Source organism: Seriola aureovittata, chromosome 5, assembly GCF_021018895.1.
Source record: "Seriola aureovittata isolate HTS-2021-v1 ecotype China chromosome 5, ASM2101889v1, whole genome shotgun sequence".
NCBI lineage: Eukaryota > Metazoa > Chordata > Actinopteri > Carangiformes > Carangidae > Seriola > Seriola aureovittata.
In genome coordinates this window covers 27,961,818-27,983,432 of record NC_079368.1, presented here as the reverse complement: position 1 = coordinate 27,983,432, position 21,615 = coordinate 27,961,818, and the positions used below count along the sequence as shown (strand labels likewise).

The 21,615-nt window shown below is 39.9% G+C and overlaps 2 protein-coding genes across 3 annotated transcripts; both read left to right on the top strand.

Annotated features, from left to right (window-relative positions):
- Positions 1-209: 209 nt before the first annotated feature.
- On the top strand, positions 210-4,932 carry LOC130169791 (coiled-coil domain-containing protein 112). Of its 2 annotated transcripts, XM_056376760.1 has the most exons (14): positions 210-260; positions 725-858; positions 1,438-1,559; positions 1,688-1,777; positions 1,945-2,020; positions 2,317-2,437; positions 2,748-2,864; positions 3,034-3,171; positions 3,328-3,449; positions 3,567-3,693; positions 3,845-4,012; positions 4,248-4,346; positions 4,472-4,590; positions 4,711-4,932. In XM_056376760.1, the coding sequence occupies exons 1-14, from the start codon at positions 216-218 to the stop codon at positions 4,739-4,741; spliced, it is 1,509 nt and encodes a 502-aa protein (XP_056232735.1). In that variant the 5' UTR covers positions 210-215; the 3' UTR covers positions 4,742-4,932. The 2 variants fall into 2 exon arrangements, with proteins under 2 accessions (XP_056232735.1, XP_056232736.1); XM_056376761.1 differs by lacking the exon at positions 1,688-1,777.
- Positions 4,933-5,689: 757 nt separating this feature from the next.
- On the top strand, positions 5,690-21,017 carry pggt1b (protein geranylgeranyltransferase type I, beta subunit). Its single transcript, XM_056377042.1, has 9 exons — positions 5,690-5,832; positions 6,407-6,525; positions 9,099-9,163; positions 9,362-9,513; positions 9,791-9,923; positions 11,551-11,596; positions 13,483-13,667; positions 14,257-14,365; positions 17,005-21,017. Exons 1-9 carry the CDS (start codon positions 5,705-5,707, stop codon positions 17,169-17,171), a joined length of 1,104 nt encoding a protein of 367 aa, XP_056233017.1. The 5' UTR covers positions 5,690-5,704; the 3' UTR covers positions 17,172-21,017.
- The last annotated feature ends 598 nt before the right edge of the window (positions 21,018-21,615 follow it).

The window sequence follows — 21,615 nt, the reverse complement described above, 5'->3', positions numbered from 1 at the left end:
AAATCAGCTAGCCAGCTCCAGAGTGCTGGTTTTTCTTTCTGAGGGCATAGAAAAAATAATGTGGGTAAACAGGGGGTTTGTCTCCCATCATGAAGCCTGATCATCCGGTCCTGACAGGAGCGTATGTAATACCAGCGCCCTCTGCTGGCGGGAATGACCAACTGCTGCTCTGTCTGTTTAAATAAAGTTTATTTTGTTTACAGATTCACTTAAACATGGCGTCCCTAGCAACCGCACGGTGCGCTGATACAACCTGTTCGGTAGGTACAATTTACTGCATTTGATATAAAAAAAAAATTATAGTCTATATTAGTCAGTCGACAACATTTTAATTGTCAATAAATGATTTAAATTGTCGGATAAACTGACGAACTTGCGTTCGTTAGCTTATTATTTACAATTATAGCAGAGTGAAGCCTTTTGCTAACTTTATGGTTTTGATTAGCATACGCATTGCTGCCACTGACACGATGTAATCAAATCGTTATCAATTAGTGAAATTATTTTGTAAGATATTTGATAAGGCTACCCACACCAGCAACCTGTCCGATAATGGGTACCTTGTGTGTTACTTGGTTACCCATAGCGCTGTGGGTTATTGACCATTGACGGAGGGCTGTATGATAGACACACGCAGTTGTTGTTGTTGTTGTTGTTGTTGTTGTTATATATTGCTTGGTTGGTCAGCTTTTGTGCTTTGCTTTCACTAAATGAATCTGAGCAGGGAGATGCCAGAAACTCCAGCAGTGTGCAGCAGCCTTGCACATCATCCCCGGTCAGCAGTGACAATGTGGACCTCAGGCTGGTCAGACAGGAAGCTGCACAGTTTCTCAGGGAAGCAGAGAAGAACAGGAGGCAGTAAGTGAAACGACTTCCTTATTTCACATTTAACTAGGAATTTTCAGTCACTTAAGTTTCACTGCAGAGATACAGTGGGATGACAAAATGACAGGAACACCCTGACATAATACGAAATGAAATCCAACATTACCACAGCTTCAAAAAATGTAGGTATTTACTGCAGCACTAATGAATAGATACATATGATTATATGATATAATCATATGTAATCCTATTCATTATATGGTGTTTGTGTTTCATCCAGCCCTGTGTTTCATCTGTGTTTGTATGTAATTTTCAATCGCAATTGTTTCACCAACATTTTGTTGTATAAGGAGTGAGATAATTCTCTCATATAGGCTGGACAATAGCAAGCACTGATCTGGTGCTGCTGAGTCACTATTACTGTAGATGAGACAAACAAAACCCATGTTATACTTCTACCTTCCAGTTTAATATAGTAATAAGTTGAAAACTATATAGTAGATATATAAAATCCATCCTTGAACTTTCTGAAGACTTCAGACCTTAATATCAATATGTCTTCACTGGTCAATGATGCAATACACCCATTTAGCTCTTCTCCCGTCTTAACAGGATTGAAAAGTTGGAGAAGGAGAGGACGCTGACTGTTCATTGCAGAAAGAATGGCTGGACAGATGTGTGCGGAGAACTTGAAGAGTACGAGAAAGTGCTGGAGGAAGAGAGAAATGTAGACAGTAAGTCTTTATTTGTGTCACACACATCATGTTCCCTGTCCATCTCACATGTACGTTGCGTCATTAAATAGAGACAAACCTTAAATAAATATGAATGAAGTAATAATCTGAGTTTTTTCTGCCTTTAGAGATGACTCTTCAGAATCAACTGGTGAAGATTCATAATGGCGTGAGGAAGTTTCAGAGACAGCTAAAAGATGTGAAACCAACTCCTGAGTGTAAGTAATATCAGGGAAGATCTTATTAGGCATATTATTGTTGACAGTAATTTCACCATTCTCCTCTATGCACATACCAGTTGTTATTGTAATTTAATGCACTGTTTAGTCAAACTGCTGTGATTTTTTTTAATAATTTGTTTTTGCATTTCTGCTTGTGTTTTCAGTAATTGAAAGACTGAAAGAAATAATGTCAGAGGTGGAAATCTCAATCAACACCCTAAAAGAGGCGCAGCACTCATGGTAACAGGGTACACTAAAACAAATAAGAACTAAGCTAAACTTATTCATCAGGGAAAAAAATGTAATGTGGTGTAATGCCCTTCAATAAATAATATTTTTACCTTATAATATTAACAAATAAACAACAAGTTAAAAAAGTACAATGGTGCACATGCTATTATAACCAAGCAATTACAGGTGACTATAAACAAACAAGAGCTTGTGTTTATGGCAATGCTCTATATAAGGAATAATTACATGCACTGTAATAAAAATATTGTGAATAATTGTCCTTTGCGTTTCTCTGTTCCTCGCAGCTTTGAGGAACTACTGAAGGAGGAGAGGACATGCAGACAGGAGATCACTGCTTATGAGAAGAAGATTGAAAACTGGAGCCTCAAATCAGACCCCAAACTACCCACAACTCCCACTGTTAGGGTCAGTGTCTCTTTATTATCCTCCTCTTTATTTTCTCTGTTGTCCATCATTCATGCAATGAAAAGAGGATGTGTAGAATCCTATGATTAGGGTGTGAGAAATAAATATTACAAGATGTTGTTGCTTTTTAGCTCAGACATGTCAAAAACACAAACACTTTCTTAATATTTCATAATAATGTCTTTCACAATATGGAAGTCAGCAGAGGTCATCAGAAAATGATTCATCTTGTTCCTGGTGACTTTTTTTAAATTCGTTTATAATTCTGATTTACTCAGCACTTCATTCATAGAGTTATCTTTTCCATAAGACCAAACCCCCAGACAGAGACCTCCCTGCAGAGGTCAGAGCACTGGAGGCTTTCCTGCAGAAGACAGGAGGCCCTTATGGTGGCTGGGACCAATATGACCACCAAGCCTTCCTTAAAGTAAGATAATATTGTCATTCTGTCTCAATAACTTGTGTTGTAATGGAAATTCTTGTTTTCCAGTCGCCTTCCACAATGTTTTGCTTCAGGCGACTTCAGCGGATGCCAGGCCAAACGTTGACTGCTTCAAGATTCTTGTCTGGCTTACTTAAATCTGTTTGATTAACAGGTCTGGACAAAGCACAGTGGGCTACCAGCCTACAGGAAAGAGGCAAAACTTTACCTGCCTGGTAAATCACTGGAGGAGATAGAGCAACATGAGGATTGGCACCAGGAGCTGATCTATCTGCAGGATAGAAAGAGAGAGGTAGAGAACTTAGGCACATTAACCTTGATTAGAACCGTATTTATTCTATATAAACATGACATAGCCAAGAGATCAGAAAGAGCTTTTATTTTCAAGAGGTTGTGGCGCTGTCTTCTAAATATTATTTTGTGGTACTTGTCTTGATACCATATCCAGGCTATTCAGCGGTGGAAGGCCAGCAAGCATCATGAACTCCAGATCAGGATACAGAGTCAGGAGGAGGCAGAAGAGGCAGAAAGGAGGGAGAGGGAGGCCAAGAGCGAGGCCCAGCAAAACAGGTGAGTCAGAAGTTGAACAGGACAGAATAAAAGACAGAAAGACAAAGTAGGGCATGCATTAATTCCATCGCTAAATGCACTTCATTTGCTGTTATGTTCTACCTTCTTCTGTTTTAGGACTGAGGAGGAGAGGAGAAAGGCGGCACAGCGACTGGATGAGTGGAAGGAAGAGAAGAGAAGGAAAGAAGAACAGGAAGAGGAGCAGAGACTGGCTGAGGAGATAAAAAAGAGGAGGCGGGCAAAGGTGCTTTTGCATTTGTGTGTGAAAAGTCATGTAGCTGTGGTTATTTATCATCAGAGATAGTTACTCTGTATTGGTATGTACTTACTTGTATGCTTACTTGTGTCCTCAACAGATATTAACTTTACCAATCAAAATGATTTCTGTTTATCAGGAAGAGCGTCGGCGCCAGCTGGAAGTGAAGCTGACCATTGAGGAGCAGCTACGACTGAGGAGAGAGGAGGAGGAGGAACAGGGGAAGAGGAGGAGAGAAGAGGAACAGAGGGAGATGGATGAGAGGAGAAGGGAGGCCGCAAAGGGCATCAAACACTTTAATGAAAGGGTACGAAGTCTGAGGGTCACAGAAGCATCATCCCAGAGTGCCTGGTGCCACCACCTTCAAGGGCCAGGCTTTTTGACTAGATAGCAGTTGTTAAACAGGAAGTCTACACATGGGCTGTCGTCACTCTGACATCAGGTGTTAGAGCATGGTTTTTGTTATGTGAGGATATGATGTGATGTATTTTAGGGATGTGAATGCTGTGTAAAATACAAAGTTTGTCTCTGCTTTTCTACAGGATCTTCACAAAGTGGAGGCAAAGCTTCAGGAGAAACAGCTGAGGGAAAAAGAGGAAGAGGAAAGACAGAGAAGAATTGCTGCTAAATTGAAGGAGAAGGTAAGAGTTATACAGCGAACAAGTAAGACACACATGACAAGGTCTCCAAAAATGTCTTTCAAATCTTTAATAAACAGGGTTGTGGATTTAAGAAAAAGGTTGATGTTTATTTGTTCGTCACTCAGGTGGATGGTCACGTCAGCAGAGACCCTTCCAGGCTTACCCGTCCCACTAAAGGATGGGAGGAGCGAATGAAATACATTGGTCCTTCAGGAGGAGGGCCCGTTCTACAGATGTTTCACAGGTCTGATTGACATTGTTTTTGAATTGTCACAGGGTCAGGCTTTTATATTAAGGACTGTTTGGGGGTAATATTAGGTGATTGCTTCCTGAATCACTGAAATCATCTGTTATTTGATTGCAGAGCTGTTCCCACTTGGAGAGAAGGCCTGTGAGGAGCAACAGTGGAGGCCAAACCGAACAATCAGAAATGTGTCAGAAATTAGATTAAATGAAAATGTACTCACATGGACCCCATCACCAGATTGTGCTTTATTTGTGTGTGCTGTGTGCAGCTGATTGATGGTTTTGTACAGTCTATGTATTTACAAAACTGTTTCATTTTAAATAAAAGCTTTTGTGTAAATTTTCTACAACTTCTGATATCCAGTGGTGGAATGTAACATTTACTCATATTTACTAACTTATTTACTCGTTATTTTGCTTACAAATCATATGAACAGCTTATAAAATTTGATGCTTTGCTTTTACTCAATATATACTAGTAGAGGTGAAATGATTAATTGATCCACTTTGATAATCATTTAAGTCACTTTCATGTCAAAATGTCAAACGTCATGCTAGCGGCTTCTTCAACGTGAGGATTTGGTGCTGTGCCTTTTAATTATTGTAATTTATTTAGAATTTTTTTGAGAAATGGTGAAGTTTTGTGAAGATGTCATTGGAAGCTATGGGTATTGCTGGGGGGCACTGGTCACTTTTTAGAAACATTTTTACAAACCAATCAATCAATGAATTAATTAATTGACAGGGAAATTTATCAGCCGATTAATCCATGATGAAAATCAGTAGTTGCTTGTATGATGGTGCTAGCCCTCTCAACAACAGTAATATATAATAGAATATTATATGTTTTAGTATGATAATATAACACTCCAGGCCATTTTTCAGCATTAAGTACTTTTTACTTGAAATTCATGTCCCTGATTATACTTACATACTTTTCAGTAACGTAATGCAGGGCTCTTACTTCCAATGCAGTATTTTTAACAGTGTGAGATTAACACATTAACCCAAGTAAACGATCTCAACCCTTCCTCCACTGCTTCTGTAATGTGAGGTTTTATTTTGAAAAACGAACTTACCGGAAAAGATTCCTCATAGGTGCGGATGCAAAGATGGCGGAAGAGGAGAGCCAGTTTGAAGAATTTGAGCAAATAGACTTTTTAAGAGATCGACATGTACGATTCTTCCAGAGAACACTCCAGGTGTTACCTGAGAGATACGCCTCGCTGGAAACAACCAGGTCAGTTTACTGGAATGAAAAAGGCTGCTTTAGTTTGTATGTTTTCTTGAGAAACTTGACTAGCATCCGAGCTAGCTGCGGTTCAGCAGCCGTTTAGAATGGAGGCTAATGCTACTTAGCTTAGCGCGCATGCTAACATCAACCAGGGTAGTGAAGTTATGACAGACTGACTGGTGTAATACAGGAAACTAACTGTACAGCGGGGCCCGACGCCCTATGAAACTTATTCGTCAACATTTGTAGGTTATATTATCATTGGAATAAGGCTCATATGAAAATGAGCTTCAAGCAAAAATGGACTGTATAGTTGGTCAAGTTCTTCATTTGTGAACTTACACATCCAGTTTTTATCATGTGCTTTTCCCAGCAGAACTTAACCAACGCCTAAGCATGAGCTAAACATGCTGTTTTAACATTGTTTTGTAGTGGGATTTATTATCCAGTAATCTATCGTGATCTTTCACTGTCACTGTTTATATTGGCACTGATTTGTTGCATAGCTCTGAATGCATTCATAGTTCTTGTACTGCCATTATGAGTAAAAATGAATAAAAATTCTCTGTCTTCTTTCCAGGTTAACTATCATATTTTTTGCCCTGTCTGGTCTTGATGTGCTGGATGCCCTTGATGTTATTGATAGGAACACCATGATTGAATGGATCTACTCACTACAGGTTCTGCCCACAGAGGATCGTAAGTCTGATATCCCCTTACTTTTCACAACCGACTCCAAAATGAATAAAGTTTATTAAGGTTCATTATGAAAGGTTTGCACTACAAATATTCATTGCCAATAGTAATGAGCAAATCAAAAGGTTGATGTCATGGCCAACTAACTACATCAGAAACAGAAACTATAATGATCCAGGGAAATTTCCTTTATTACAATTGCTCACCAGTCAGTTAGACAAAGTAAATAAGTAAAAAAAAAAAAAGTAAACATTAATATATAGCAGTAATGATAATAATAGATACACAATAAGTAAGTAGACACATTTGCAACTGTTTGAAAAAGTAATGTGCAGGATAGAATCACTGCATGGGAAACATGTAAAGTAGATTAACAGTAATTTAACTGTAAATTACCTGTGATGTGCAAAAGTAAACTGGATAAAATTGTAATGTGGCTTAGCAATACATTAACAGTACAACAGAGTACTGATGGAGATGAGCAGAAAGGGGAGGAATCGTGTCACTTAGAGTGCCTGGCTGAACATACGCCTCTGGCTAACCGCAGTAACACTGTAGCTAGACTAAGGTGAATGAAGCATTATTATCTCTGACACGCAGGGCTTCAAAAACAGGTGTTGTAAACTCAGTCCAGTTTCCCTGTTTTAACCTGCTGCACTATTATTTTTTTCACCATGTTAGTACATGAATTCAACCACACAAGAAAACAAATTGAAAAGAGTTGAGCCTGACAACTACAACAATGGAATTCCCCTAACTCAGAAATTAGTGCTGTCAAAGCCTCAAGGGAGTTGCATCAAACAGAATAATTATTGTTTTGTCTTTGTCAAAATAGCAAGGATTTGGATTTTTGGACACTATGCATGGACAGGAAAGTACCCAGTAATGTCTCAGCTTTCAGTCAAGAATCAGTCAGAAAATATTTTTGAGGAATGGAGACTAGTTGTAACGAAGCCAGCATAGAAAAGGTGCAGCACAATGCTGTTTATTGCTGTAACGGGCACACTTGGTGTAAACACTCTTACATACACGGTTTCTAATTTCCAGGGCGGGGGAGCTTAAGTGGGGTGGGCTGTAGTGTGTGAATGGTCACATCAAGAAACAACAATTTCTGAAACATTTGAGGGTAAATGAATCTATTTATGTAATGGAGTGTGTCCATGTAAAGATGAATGGTTTCAATAGAGTCCAAGAGAGGGAGGGCAACAAGGGGAGTGCTGGAATGGGGACAGTTTAGGATACTGTCAAATATGAGATTTTCTTTCAGCGTACATTTCAAGAAAGTCTCATCAAATTGTTAACCTTGAAATATTTGAGTACTTTTTGGGCTTTGAAGCAGATATTGGCCTCAAGGTGTCCTCCGCACCTAACCTGTTCCAACAGCACCTCTGTTCATTGGGGAAAGTTTGACTCTAAATATTTAATTACTTGTTTTTTTTTCTGTCTCCTAACAAGCCACTCTGTGCCATCTGTTTAGATGCCCAGTTAGTTAATTATTCAAGACAGCAACAGAAATCATGTCAGGATAGCCGTGCTTGATTGGTCTCATTTTTGCTGCTGCCATATGTTTGGTGTCTGGCTGGTTTCTTGTCATTAGATGTGAAAATACAGCTTCAGAGGCGCTTGAGATTTCCTAATGTGTTATCAGTATGGAAATACTTTTTTTTTTGTTTTTGTTTGAAGCTGTTTAGACTTTCAACAGTTGTTGATGGATATGTTGTTGCTCTCCAAATGAGTGCAGGTGTGTTGAATATAAAAATGTTTATAGATTAATTCAGTCGATGCAAAATATATTTTGTGTCTCTGCCAGACTTTGTGCACAGTGGCTTCAGAAAGTATTCAGATCCCTATAATTTTTGCACACTTTATTATGTTGCAGATTTAATTTGAAAGGGATCAAATTGCCAATCGATCAATCTACAGTCAATTTTTGCAAATCCATTAAAAACCAAAAACTAAAATGTCTTATTTACCGAAGTGTCCAGTTGTCCTGTCTCCCTAGGGCTTTAAAAAAAAAAAGAAATAGTAAACAGTTTTGTTTTCATCATTAGAAAACTGAAAAAAATGCATGAATATTGTGACGCTTGTCTGTTTTGACTGAATACAAATTAGCAAAGTGCACAAGACAAAAAGAGCGTAACGCTTCATCAAGTAGTGCAACACAAACAGTGTACCATCAGCCTCTCACAGTCATGATATATTTCAGGACACTGACCACAATATTGACCTCAGAATGTTTTGTCACATGTTGAAATTGTATTAAAGCATGCTGTTGGTGTTTTTGTGCAGTTTGTAGTATGATTTCATTTTGTATGCTGTCCTGCTTTAAACACTGGTCCTGTGATGGCCACTAGATGGCAGCAGCACGCTTTATTTATAGCTAGTCAGTCATCAAGTTGTACATCTTTCTTTCTAGCACCTTGCTGAAGGTCAATACACTCAGTATTAGACCTAGTTTGCGAGGCAGTAAAACAGAGTACTGCTTTCTTGTTCCAGTTTGTCTTGATGTTCACCATGACATAAATCAGAGTATTTCTCACATCTACTCTTGCCCTTGTCATGTTGTTCTCTTCCAGAGTCTAACATAAGTCGTTGTGGGTTTCGAGGATCGTCTCACATTGGAATTCCTTACAGCACTAAGGTACTCATCCCATCAGTTGTAATATTACCGGTGATTGTGATGTTGTGTGCATGTTTTTTTTTCACATTTTGAATCACTGCTCTCTCCCTGTAGAGCCATAGTTATGGAAAGCAGAAATGCCAAGACAAAAAGGTCTATTTAGCTGTCTGTAGACAGTGCATTTGTATGAATAAAGTCTAATTTTGATATACTGTTCAGGGTCCAGGTGTGCTCCATCCATATGACAGCGGCCATGTAGCTATGACCTACACTGGGCTGTGCTCGCTGCTAATACTGGGAGACAACCTGAGCCGTGTTAACAAACAGGCCTGTCTGGCTGGTCTCAGAGCACTGCAGCTGGAGGATGGCAGGTTGGTACACACACACACACACACACACACACACACACACACACAAATTTACACTTACACTCTGACTCAAATATACCCAAGGTCATGTGAACACTAGGAGTTTTAACGTGGACATGCACACACACACCTGCACACATCCTCAGACATAAATATATCACGTTAAACAAATCACATTTGGTATGATGTGAGTTAAATGCTATAAATTTAAAGTCTGCTAATTTCCAGTTGTTTGTGTAACTGTTGTGTTTGTCTGGCTTTTTTTTCTTCTTGCTTCCAGTTTCTACGCAGTGCCAGAAGGAAGTGAAAATGATATACGCTTTATCTACTGTGCAGCTAGTATTTGTTACATGCTGGATGACTGGTCAGGCATGGACATACAGAAGGCTATTGAGTACATCAGAGGAAGTTTGGTGAGTTGATTTTAAAAACCTTGAATGAGGTATTGAACTATAGGGAGAGGGTTAAGTTTGGGTTGCAACCCTAAATCTATGAATGAGACCCACATTCCCAGCCAACAGGACTCCCCCTAAGCATACAAACACTGTTTCTGCACCATTCAAAGCTGTCCCTCTACACTTGAATGAGGAGAATAGGCCACCCACCTTTAGTAGGCGGTACTCGGCCTAGAAATACTTCATTTATAATATATGGAGAGGGTTGAGCAGTGCATCATGGTCTTAAAGCTGTAGCGGAGTTTTTTCATCCCCACCCGAAGAAAAACAACAAGCCCCAAGTTTATGATGTGGCACTTGAATGATATTTTTGCTAGTTTGTTGAGTGATGTTTAACTCAACCCTTACTTTATCCTCAGTGTTTGTTTTTCCATCAGACGTGGGTTAGACACATCAAAGCGCTCAGAATGAGGGATTGTCTTCATGATCATCAGCACAGAGAGATGGTCCCATTCACTCCAAAACTTCAGCTTATTTTAAGCTTGACATTTAATACAAGAGTGTTTCCTTACAGAGTTTCTTTGTTATGCACATGGGTGTGTATGCAACATACCCACTCTCTTTTTCACGCACACGCTAAGAAAGACAGGGGAAAAAGGGAAAAGCCTGTTAATTACTTAAGAGATACCCGTAAATCATAACTGAAAAGTATATTTATCCACTGGCCACATACTAGTGGGTGGATTCCAAAATGTTTTTGGCAAAGCAAGTTAGTTGCTGGTGAATGTAAGTATACAGAAAGCACCAGATGATGGGTGGTTATGTGCCACACTCAAAGCTTCACTTACATTTGGATGGCGCCAGGTATCCATTTACTAACCTTATTGTTATGTTCTGATCAAACCAGACACACAGACAGAAAAGAACTAAACACTGTTAGTTTTTCCCAAGTGACTGCCATCTGTTGTGTAGCTTGTGTAATTTTGTAGGAACCACTGTTTATGATAGGCAGTTGTTTTTCCAAATATTGCTTCAAAACTTGTCACAGTTTCAGGGAAAATTAGGTTGTTCTAAATCAAGTGTTTAGCTTTTGCAGGTTCTTGAAACCTTATGCATTTTCTTTCTGTGAGCAGAAATAACCACATCCCCATGTGTAGTCCCAAAATAAGAGCCTACTCCTTTTTAGCTGCGCTGTTCCATCTGGGGCCATTACTACTTCTTTCACAACATTTTTTTTAGCAAAATGAAGCAGTGACACTCAAAGGTTGCCAATATGTGTGAGTAATGCCTGAACAAAAAGCGTCTTGTAGCCGCTGGATAACAAATAAAATTTGAACCTAATTGAGTAATGTGCATTTTGGCTTAACAATAGCAAATAAAGAAAAAATAACCCAGAGCTATGCTGGTCTGTGTATCCTGAATGAGATTATGTCATTTTGAGCAGCTGCCACTTGATTGCAACACAGTCATTAATGCAAGAAAGAGGGAAGCATGAAATACATCTTGTTAGCACGCCAATTGATGATTCATTCAGTTGTGACTTGACCAGTAAGAACAAATGGGATTCCTCGAGATGAATTTTGCCTTTCTTCTTATAGCCTCTCTTTTAATTGAATGTTTGTTTTTTTCTTTGTTGTCTCTACAGTCATACGACAGTGGGTTTGGCCAGGGAGCAGGGCGGGAGTCACATGGTGAGTATGATCAGCCTCTAGTGATTTATACTGATTTATACAGATATCAGAAATGCGAGTTTGAAACCTATATGCTCATTAAGTTACAGCTGTAAGATTAAAAACAAACACACCTGGGTTTAAAAGTCGAATGTATGAATAACGATTTGGGTTTTAAAGCAAAAGGTTAATATCGGATCAGAAGGTTTGTCGGTGCGTTGGCGGTGTCGTGGTAGAGAGCATGAAAGTGGCTGATGGGAGTAACTGGTTTAAAGGATTAGCCATTAAAATCCATCTCTGTAGCTACATTGTCCTCATTAATCCCTACCCCACTCAAATTAAACCTTATTATTCTGATACAAAAGACATCATCCTACAAATAAGCACACACACACACACACACATTTAAAATCACTGCTTGAAACATATCCACAGCCATCGTTCTGACATGGTAAAGGAAGCATTGTTAACTTTGTGACTTACTGAGCGCATATGTTAAATCTATAGAAGTAAAACTGCTTGACGGGGCAGATCCCGGGGCAGATCCCAGTGCATCTTGGTAATTCCCCTCCTTGCGATAAATTCAACGTCTGTGATTACAGGCTTCTCTACTGCGAGCCAGCCAACTCTCTGTCTGTTGGCTGATTGCACATCAGTAGAGAGATACAGTAGATGCCCATTACCCATCCAGCCTTGAAGCTTGTGTTTGTTGAGCACCAAGACCTCCCACACTGTGTGCTTTTAAATGTTCACAGATTCTTACAGTGTTTTTTGTGGATAATTGTGTTTGAGCTGCTGTGTGGTTTCAACATGTGAAACATGGTATTACAGAAAGTGTGTGCCAAGGTAAGAAATGAACTTTCTCTCTGTGTATGCATTCAGTGTGGTTGGCTTTTACCTCACTGTTTCCTCTATATCTCCAGCATTTTCTTCTTCTTCAGGCTATGTGCTCTTGTTTTCTGACGACAGGGCGCTTCCTTTTCTAATAAATACACTTGATAAATTCCCAATTGCTTGTCTCCATGAATAACATACCATGGCCTATGAGGAAAAATAGTCACATTCAATTCTTTTTATATAAATATATACAGACCCTAATTTTAGAGTAACTGGTTTTGAATTTCCCACAGTTGTATTTGATTTATATTTACCCCCCTCTGATCTTCCTGTGCCTCAAGCAGATAGTGAGCTAGATATGGTTGAATAGAGGCAAGTGTTGATTAGAGACGCGTCAGCATATTTACACCCCTGACCCACACACTTCACCCAGCTTTTCCTTTGTTTCTCTCTCTCACACTTGAACACAGATAAGCGGTGAGGTATGGTGGTAATGTTGCTGGCTTGGTGATAAAGAAAGCAGTTGTCAGTTGGGTTGTAGAAGGTGATGGATAGCTGCTGCTTGTGGCTGTACTGATAACAGCTTGTCATCAATCGACAAACGCTGGAAAGACGCTCTGCTTTCAGTCCCTAACCTTAAAGTTAAAATTCTGGTGGAACAATTCACAACATAACCCCAGTCAGATCTCAGAAGGGCCGCCTAAAGCATCTTTATTCAACTCGGAGGTCTTCAATTGTGGTACAGAAAAGTATTTTCCTCCATTTTCCTCTCTGGCCCACATTTCTGTAAAATAATAAGAAACACAAGATAACTCCACATTGTCATTACTTCCAAGGAAAGGTGGAAAGTGAGAGTTGTGGTTCGCTATCAAGTATTTGGCAGTAAAATGGCACTCACAGACACACCCTCTGTTTTTACTGGATTGTAATCATCTACTTGTCTGTCATCAAAACATGTCAGGGTGAACCACTGGAACCACTGCCTTTTCAATTTTAATACACTTGTCAGAAATCAGTAGTCTCATATAAGTGTGAGTGAGTGTCACGCACCTGCCTGTCTGTGTGTCCAGGTGGTTGGACGTACTGCGCCATAGCCTCCCTGTGTCTGATGGGTCGACTGGAGGAGGCGTTGAGTCAGCGGGAGCTGGACAGGATCCGGCGCTGGTGTGTCATGAGGCAGCAGAGCGGCTTCCACGGGCGCCCCAACAAGCCTGTAGACACATGCTACTCCTTTTGGGTGGGAGCTACCCTAGAGGTACAGAGTGGTGTAACAGTACGCACTCCTGCATGTGTTAACTTGTTAAGTACATTCAAGTATTTTACCCCTGATTTTCTGCACTTTTGTACAATTTCCTCATGGGAGAAGAGATAGCAGGGAGAATTTGAGTGCACTAGCCTGCACTGAATAATAAGCAGCATTTTTTAAAAATAGGACAGAAATATACTTGCCGTACACACACAACCACAGTTCAGGAAAGCTGAATTTCTGGGTTAAAACTGTGCCAGAGGAACAAATGCATTTACTTAAAAATAGTTGTATGTGGCAAAGAATGGCAAACATTGAGGCTTGATGTTGTCTCCACTGGTATCGGTATCAATGGGGAATATCAAATGTTTGATCATTGAAGGCAGTAACCCACGTGAAATTAAATAACGTGCTCAGCATCTTTGAAGTTGAAAATATTCTTTTAAATTATAGAAACAACCAGTTGAAAATGATTAAAAACTTTCTGATTTATATTGAATATTTATGTTTTGTTTTTGTGTGTTTGCTCCCACATGTCGAGGTAAAATAAATCCCTTGTTCGCTTCCTTTTCCTCTCACACACACACTCCTGTCCCAGCTGTTAGACGTGTTCCAGTATACAAACTCTGACAAGAACAGGAGCTTCATCTTGTCCACGCAGGATCGGTTGGTGGGGGGATTCGCCAAATGGCCGGACAGCCATCCAGGTAAATGATTTGACTTGCAAACATGGATATTTCAGGACCATTTTTCGGTAGACGGTCACAGTCATCAGAGGGTGTGCAAAGAAAAAGACACTACTGGAAAGCAAATTACAGAATGCTGCCATGCTTGTTTATATAGGTTTTGTATCAGTGTTGCTGTTTTCTGTATTTGTGGGGGGATTTCTGTGAAAGTGAGAGTGGTGAACCTTTTTATACTGCTGTAAAGGCCACAGGAGTGTGCAGGGTGGGTTTCACTGGCATAGAGGAAACAAACAGAACACAAATGGACTACATTGAGGTTCCTGACATAATTTAGCTGTTTATTCTTCAGTAACTTCAAAGATCTCACATCATGGACAAAAAGACGCTGGAACCAAGTAGTTTCAGTGTCTTTGTTTTTCCGCTTTCATTCTTTGGGATGGACAGTTTTTACCCTGCCCTCCACAGGTGCGGAGAGGACAGGGTGGAGTTTTGGTTGGCAATTTCACTTGAGATCAATGGAAAAGCTCTTGTAACCCTAAACTTCAATGGTGTACATGCTTGTGTGTGTATGTGTGTTCGTGTGTTCTTGCTCGCCCTTGTAATGTGTAATAGATGAGGTGAATGTGCATGTGTAGCCCGAGGACACAGGAGATCGAGCTCCTCACATTACGGGAACAAGGCAGGGAAGATACAATGAGGCAAAACAGGCGCTGCACCAACAAAGCAGCGTAAATACTACTGAACAAAAGAGTTTTAGGAAATGAAAGGAACTCTGCAGCATTATGGGTACTGATAACATTGAACTTGCATGTACTTTAACCGTCCAGTCATGCACAGCTACTGATGCACAGGAACTGCTCTGGGAAGATATGAAGGTAACAATAACAAAGAACAAAAGCAGGTGGTGTGTATTTGTCAAGCAGATCCGGACCAAATATAGCCAAATGTACTTTGACAGGAACAGCTGGTATTGCATAGGGACAGAGTAGTCAGACTTTCAGGCCAAATTGATTGAATCTTAATGAAAGCATCTGTTTACATGATCCCAAGAAACAGAACCACAGCTCTTTTCAGTGTCTGTCTTCGTGGCTGTAAAAAAAAGAAGCTGAATACAGTAAATGCCCAAGTGATGGACGCAGATCAAGTAATGAATTATTACTTTGAAAAGTTTTAACGTGATCAAAATAGCATAGCTAGGTTCTCATAATCAATTTCATGTGATGGCGGCAAAGCTGCCCGATAATGATACATGTGAAAGGGACTGTCTTTAAGAGGCTGTGATCAATATTTTTGTTTGGCATTGTATCAAATGAAAATTGAAAACGATGTGAAAGGGTTCACTTATTGTGAGGAACTTACAGAGAACTTTTAAGTGAATCTGCAGCTCCCCTCGGCTTTACAGAGATTTGTAGTTAGTTTTCAGTTTCGTTGTTTAGTTTATAGTTCAGCCAGTTTAACTGCCTGCTCAGCAGCAAATGGCAGACAGACACAGTTGGCAGCTTGCTGGTGAACAAAGTGGAGCATTTAGAAACTAAAGAAACAGATATATCCCTCTGGAGTTGATAGAAACCAAATACGGAGCTAAAAGAGAGTGAATATTGGACTTGAATTCATCAAGTGGCCAGAACTAATACTGTAAATGAAGAATATTTGTTGCTCCTTAACTGCTGGATGTGTAAATAAGCAATGGTTCGCTAACAAGTTTTCATGTTATCAATGTTGCATTCACAGCTTGTTCCTGCGGTCAGTAATTGCAGGTTTAAAAAGGAAAAAGGCGTGTTGGATTATAATCATCAAAAACATTGCAAATATATACCATAATTATACCTTCAGCAGCTTTCTGCAGCATCTGTAAGATGTAGTATTAAAATCATACGATAAATGGACAGTAGTTTGAAGTACTGCTGGGCAATAATAAGTAATTCCATGTAATTACTCACCAACTTTCAGTGAAATTATATGTTGATCTAACCATGTTAATGTTCTGCTGGTTTCTGTTCAAATTAATTATTCTGATTAAGCTATTATCAAACAAATCATTGCTTCACGTCTCATTTTGTATACAATTGCCATATATCACAATTTGTGATTTTAAATCTTTATCAAAAATATAATTATTGATTAAATCTCACCTCAGACTTTTTTTTTTCTTTTCTTCTGAACAACCTTGAGTTTGAGTCCTCATGAGTCCTGATTGATGCAGCTAATGGTGCTTTGATTGATTCTGATGTCTGCTTCCAATCATCTGTCATTTCATTGTAATTCAATTACTGCTCCATTTACTGGCCTGTACAGCTTTTACACTGGTCCCAGGGGAGCAAAGGGGCCATAGGGCCGACCTATGTGCATTATGTATGTCTACTTAAAGGAACAGTACAACAAAACCTGTGCTTCTACATAACAATGGGTTTTATGTGCAATGAGGTTACGGTTTCCTTGATTCAATAATGGAGAGTGGTGTGACAACCCTCATGTTTGTCTTATATGTGATTATTCTGATTGCTACAGACCTGTCACATGCAGGTGTTTCTGCTGTGACAAGTTCCCCTCTCTGACCTACTTTCTCCCTTTTACCCTAATTTCTCTCACTCATTCATCCCTCACTATGCTCCCCAATTCCTCCCTCTCTACCTCTTTTCCCTCCACTTCCGGTCCACCAGACCCTCTCCACGCCTACTTAGGGCTGTGTGGTCTGTCTCTGATCGGAGAGCCCAGCCTGAGGAAGGTCCACCCAGCTCTTAACATCACCCAGAGAGCCTTTCAGCACCTCCAGCAGCTGCAGCAGACATGGAGGGACAGCACTGGCAGCTGCAGCAGACAGCACTGACAGCAGGATGATCCACAGGTTTGCCTCTAAACACGTTCGATCTGGAGCATCTAACGGTAGTCAGTCAAAGGCAACTGGACTTTTTGCTGTGTGTCTTGAAGATGTTTGGCAACTCATCTGAGAGGCCTTCTCATTTCAGGAATTAAGAAGGCTTTTTAAGACTCCAGTTACACAGTAGTAACTTTGAGGAACTAGTTTTAAATTCACCTAAAGCAACGTTTCTTTTGAGCAATATCCGCCACACTTTTTTTGCTGCCTTTTTATTTGTAGACAGTAGTAAATAACATTGTGCATTGTGGTTTATGGGGATAGAATTATGTGCCAGAAAGTTCAGTATGAGTCACTGGAGACTTGAAGAAATTCCAGATGCCTCACCTTTGCGAACCTTTTAGATTATGACATTTTGGAAGCTCTCTGCTCCCCAGCCTCATCATCATAGTTGCTGTAAACCTTTTGCTATGAATGAACACTACTGACTCTTCTCACATGCACATAAGAAACTTCCTCGAAGTAAAGGTTATTCGCAGTCTTAGGAGGGATGCCGAGCAGAGCTTAGGGAACATCTAAATTATCTTTTTTTGTTTTTAAATGGTTGTGGAGTAACGTCAGTAGCTCAAAGTTTTTGAGCGTTCTGGTCTAATGAATTGACTAACTAAGCTTTTGCTGAACAATGTCTCAATTTTCTATAAAACAAATAAATGAGATTGATTTTCATTATTGTTCACAAACCAATATGGGCCCAGTGGTAATTTTTGGGGGAAATGTGGAACCTGTTGAGACAAATATTCCTGTTTCCTGTAGATCAACGTTCCTACATTCTCAGACAAAAAGAAAAACAAAAAAACAATTCAAGGCCCCGTCCTCCAGACAGTATATACAGTGTTTTTTTTGCCTCTCTGCCTTCATAACATCTCCATCCTTACCTTGCTCTTGAACCTTTTGAAAGCCTCAAGCTCTCCACTCCCAAAGCTGATACCAGCCTGGCAGGTTTACTCTCCTGAGCCTCTCACTTCAGCATCCTCCAGTTTCACCACTGCAGGCAGTGATCGGGAGACATTTAAATGATAATACAACTGCTGGGGAAATTCACTGGAAAGGCAGCGAAGAGCCAACAATCACCTCTGGGGTCAAAAAATCTAAAACCCCTTAAAAGAAGATTAAATTAAATTTAGCTACAGGCCTTATCATGCCAGATCACAGAAAACAGATTTGTTTAATTTATTGTCCAACCTTTTTCCTCAAGCTAACAGAAACATAGATTGGACCTTAAGGGAATTTCTTTAGATGGGGGGGGAAATCCCGTCTTTTCCTGAAAGGAAAGTAGTCAAATTTAGCAGCAGATCACATCCTGACATCCCCAGACTCCTGAACCCTGAACTGATCTGAGCTACACTCCTTCAGCAGCTTCCATGCTCCCTTCAGGGCTCGGGCTGGCCTGAAATCAATAGGACAAAGATGAGACAGTGGCATCATAACTTGGGGAAATGTATTCTTTTGAGCAGCAGTGGGAATCGACATGTCGTTTTCAGAAAAAAAAGGATGCAGGCAAAACAAAGAACAGTGAACATGAGCAGAACAGTGGGGTCCAAAAGTCTGAGACCACTTTCCCATTCACTTGAATTTGACACAAAGGGATGTGACTATTCACTGGTCACATCCCTTTGTGTCCTGAAATGTTGATGTCTACCGTGACTTGACTCTGAATCACTACCCGGCCACTTGCAGCTCATAAAAGTGACCTTCCAGCCTTCTTGCCCTTGAGCTGAGCTACAAATTGGAAAATGATAGAGTTTGTTTCTAGTGAGATCCTAACATGGTGACACAAAATTCTGAGCTGAGCACAGCCGGTTCCTCTTGTCTTCTCATTACATCAGTGCTCTGATTCCCAGCTAGCAGTATTACCAGCTCCACAGATTCCTCCAGCCCCCTGCTGAAGCCACGCCCTTTCATTATAAAACCGTTGCCACAGTAAACACCTGCTCCCTGACATGACGAGCGAGGAGGAGACAATATCACAGCAGGTCAGAAATGCAGTGGCCTGTCTCCAACACGTTACCTGCGGGAGTCTACTGTCCCATTTCTGCAAGGATATGAAAATAATATTGGCCCAGTGCTTTTCTTTCCATCCACCTAAAATGAACCTGTACCTGGCCCAGTCTCCTTTCCCGCCAAGTTGCCTTCTTGTTCAGACTTAGAAACCAAACCAGGCAGACGGAGGAAAGGAGAGAAGAGAGGAGGAGAAGTGAATAAATAAATAATTTGATCCATCTATTATTAAAAGTAAACTGTCGGAGGCTGGAATCTCCTCTCTGAACCCTGACCAAACCTCCAGTGTTATATAGCCTTGTTTTAATGCAAAACAATTGCTTTTTAGCGTCTTATTTCATTTATTTTGTTGATATTATGCCTAAGACAATAGGCTTTGCTACAGTTGCTCTAAGTGATGTTGCCGACATTACTCCTGCTTTTTTTTTTTTTTTTTCCACGAACATTTTGTTAGTTACCTCAAAATATTTTTTAACCTTTGTGAAAAGTAAGATATGACTTTCATTGTTGCTGCTGAATTGAGTCTCAGACACAAGTATCATGATAATACAAGCTCAACAAAATTAGCTTTTTAATTCACCATATAATATAATGGTATCATTTTTTTTTTTTTTTTGTTATTTCGTTATGAAATGTCCTAGATCCTTGAATTAAATCTAAGTTGGTCAAAAATGCACTGATAGAAAACGGTTACTGCTGCACCACGACTGTGGAGCCAGATCAGTTCAAACTGAATGATCGTGTCTCTCATGCATCTTCTGAAGTGACTTTTATACTGCTTGAACTCCCTCAGCTGGGTTCTGTCCTTAGCGTACGCAGGCCAAAAATCACATGGCAAGACCACTTAGTCTCTGAAATGTGCCTCACGTAGTATTGTTCTGGGTCACTGCGCTCCGAATGCTCTAACTTCTGATTTCAGTACGTGCACAGCATGCTTAAATTGGGCTTAGCTAGGCTGTTTCTCTCAAGAAAGGCATTGAATATAAGTGTTGTTTAAAGGGGGGGGGGAGAGAAAAGGTGTGTCCTAAATCCGTGTGAACATTGAGGAAGTGGAACACCTACTCCCCTCTTCACTTATCCGGTCAGATGTACTGAAAGCTGACTGGTAGAAGTCGTTTTACCAGAATCTCGCTATCCCTTTCCTGTCCGATCGATAATGTATTTCCAGAAGGTGGAAAGACTTAGTTGTGGCAGGGCCGATAAATGCTTACTCGACTTTAAAAAGGATCTGCCACTTCCTGCAGATGAAGGCTGCATCTCAGCAGTTGTTATATTCGATCTCCTTCTTCCGCCACATCAAGCTGCAGTCGATGCTCTCGGCCCCGCAGCGTGGAAAGAGGCGACCAAGGCTTTACACTTTAGACAAAGCTGCAGTGCAGGATGTTTGAACGGTCCACAGATGTGAAAGGGTTGTTTTAAGTCTTTGTAAGATGCAGTCAAAAATGCCACATGTGATCGATCATGAACCCTTGCTCTATCACCAACTAATATACATAATGTAATAATAAATAATGTAACGATAAATGTAACTGAATTTATTTTTTCTATGCTTTGTAGAAATATTGAGTGTAGATAAGTATGTAAATGTATATAAATATGTGACTTCTATTGTGCAAGTGCTCAAGATGAAAAAAAAAATGTTTACAACTACATCAGTGAGACAGACAGGAACTGGATATGCAAATGTTCATATGTGATGTATTATAGTACTTCAGCTTTGAATTTGAGGACAGTAATGTTGATTCTAGCTTGGCAGTGCATACTGTATTTATGGTGAATAAAAACACATACTAACTTTTACAGTAGTTTTCGGTTTCTGTCGATTTGTTTGTGCATAAATGTCAAATTTGCTTCCGTTATCAAGACTAAAAGTTGAAGGCTGTGGGTTCGTTGAATTGGGGGCATTTTATCACCTTGAGAGGATGAATTGTTTGCTCAACAGATTTCATGGCAATCCGCTTATTAGTTTCTATGATGTCTTGTGTGCAAAGCTGGCTTGCACAAAAACACCAGATCTGCACCACCAAAAAGAAAAATACTTTCTTACTTTACTTCTTTGGCCTACATCTTTCCAGCATATAAAATAAAGAATCCTCCTTGGACCGTTAGTATTTCTATAAATGTTTAATAGCTATGTGGCCAGTAGATCTCCAGATGCTTTGCTCTGGACAGAACTGCCAAAATCTCTGCACTGGTAATGTATTAAGATCAAAAGAATAGAAGAAATTAATAATTTCTTTATTACTTTGTTGACCCAAAGGATCTGGATCACTGGGCCCTCTTTATTTTTTAGCGCATATAAAATCACCCATTAGTCTGCAACGTTGCTAATGACTTGACTATGAAATTACTCTTCAGTGCAAATGGTTTTATGTTCCGATTAAAGATAGAATTAAAA

Coding starts and splice junctions, on each gene's coding strand:
- pggt1b (XM_056377042.1), top strand. CDS start 5,705: ATGGCGGAAGAGGAGAGCCAGTTTGAAGAATTTGAGCAAATAGACTTT. Junction 9,514..9,790: donor CTGCAGCTGGAGGATGGCAG/GTTGGTACACAC, acceptor TCTTGCTTCCAG/TTTCTACGCAGTGCCAGAAG. Junction 9,924..11,550: donor AGTACATCAGAGGAAGTTTG/GTGAGTTGATTT, acceptor TTGTCTCTACAG/TCATACGACAGTGGGTTTGG.
- LOC130169791 (XM_056376760.1), top strand. CDS start 216: ATGGCGTCCCTAGCAACCGCACGGTGCGCTGATACAACCTGTTCG. Junction 1,778..1,944: donor TGTGAAACCAACTCCTGAGT/GTAAGTAATATC, acceptor TTGTGTTTTCAG/TAATTGAAAGACTGAAAGAA. Junction 3,450..3,566: donor AGCGAGGCCCAGCAAAACAG/GTGAGTCAGAAG, acceptor CTTCTGTTTTAG/GACTGAGGAGGAGAGGAGAA.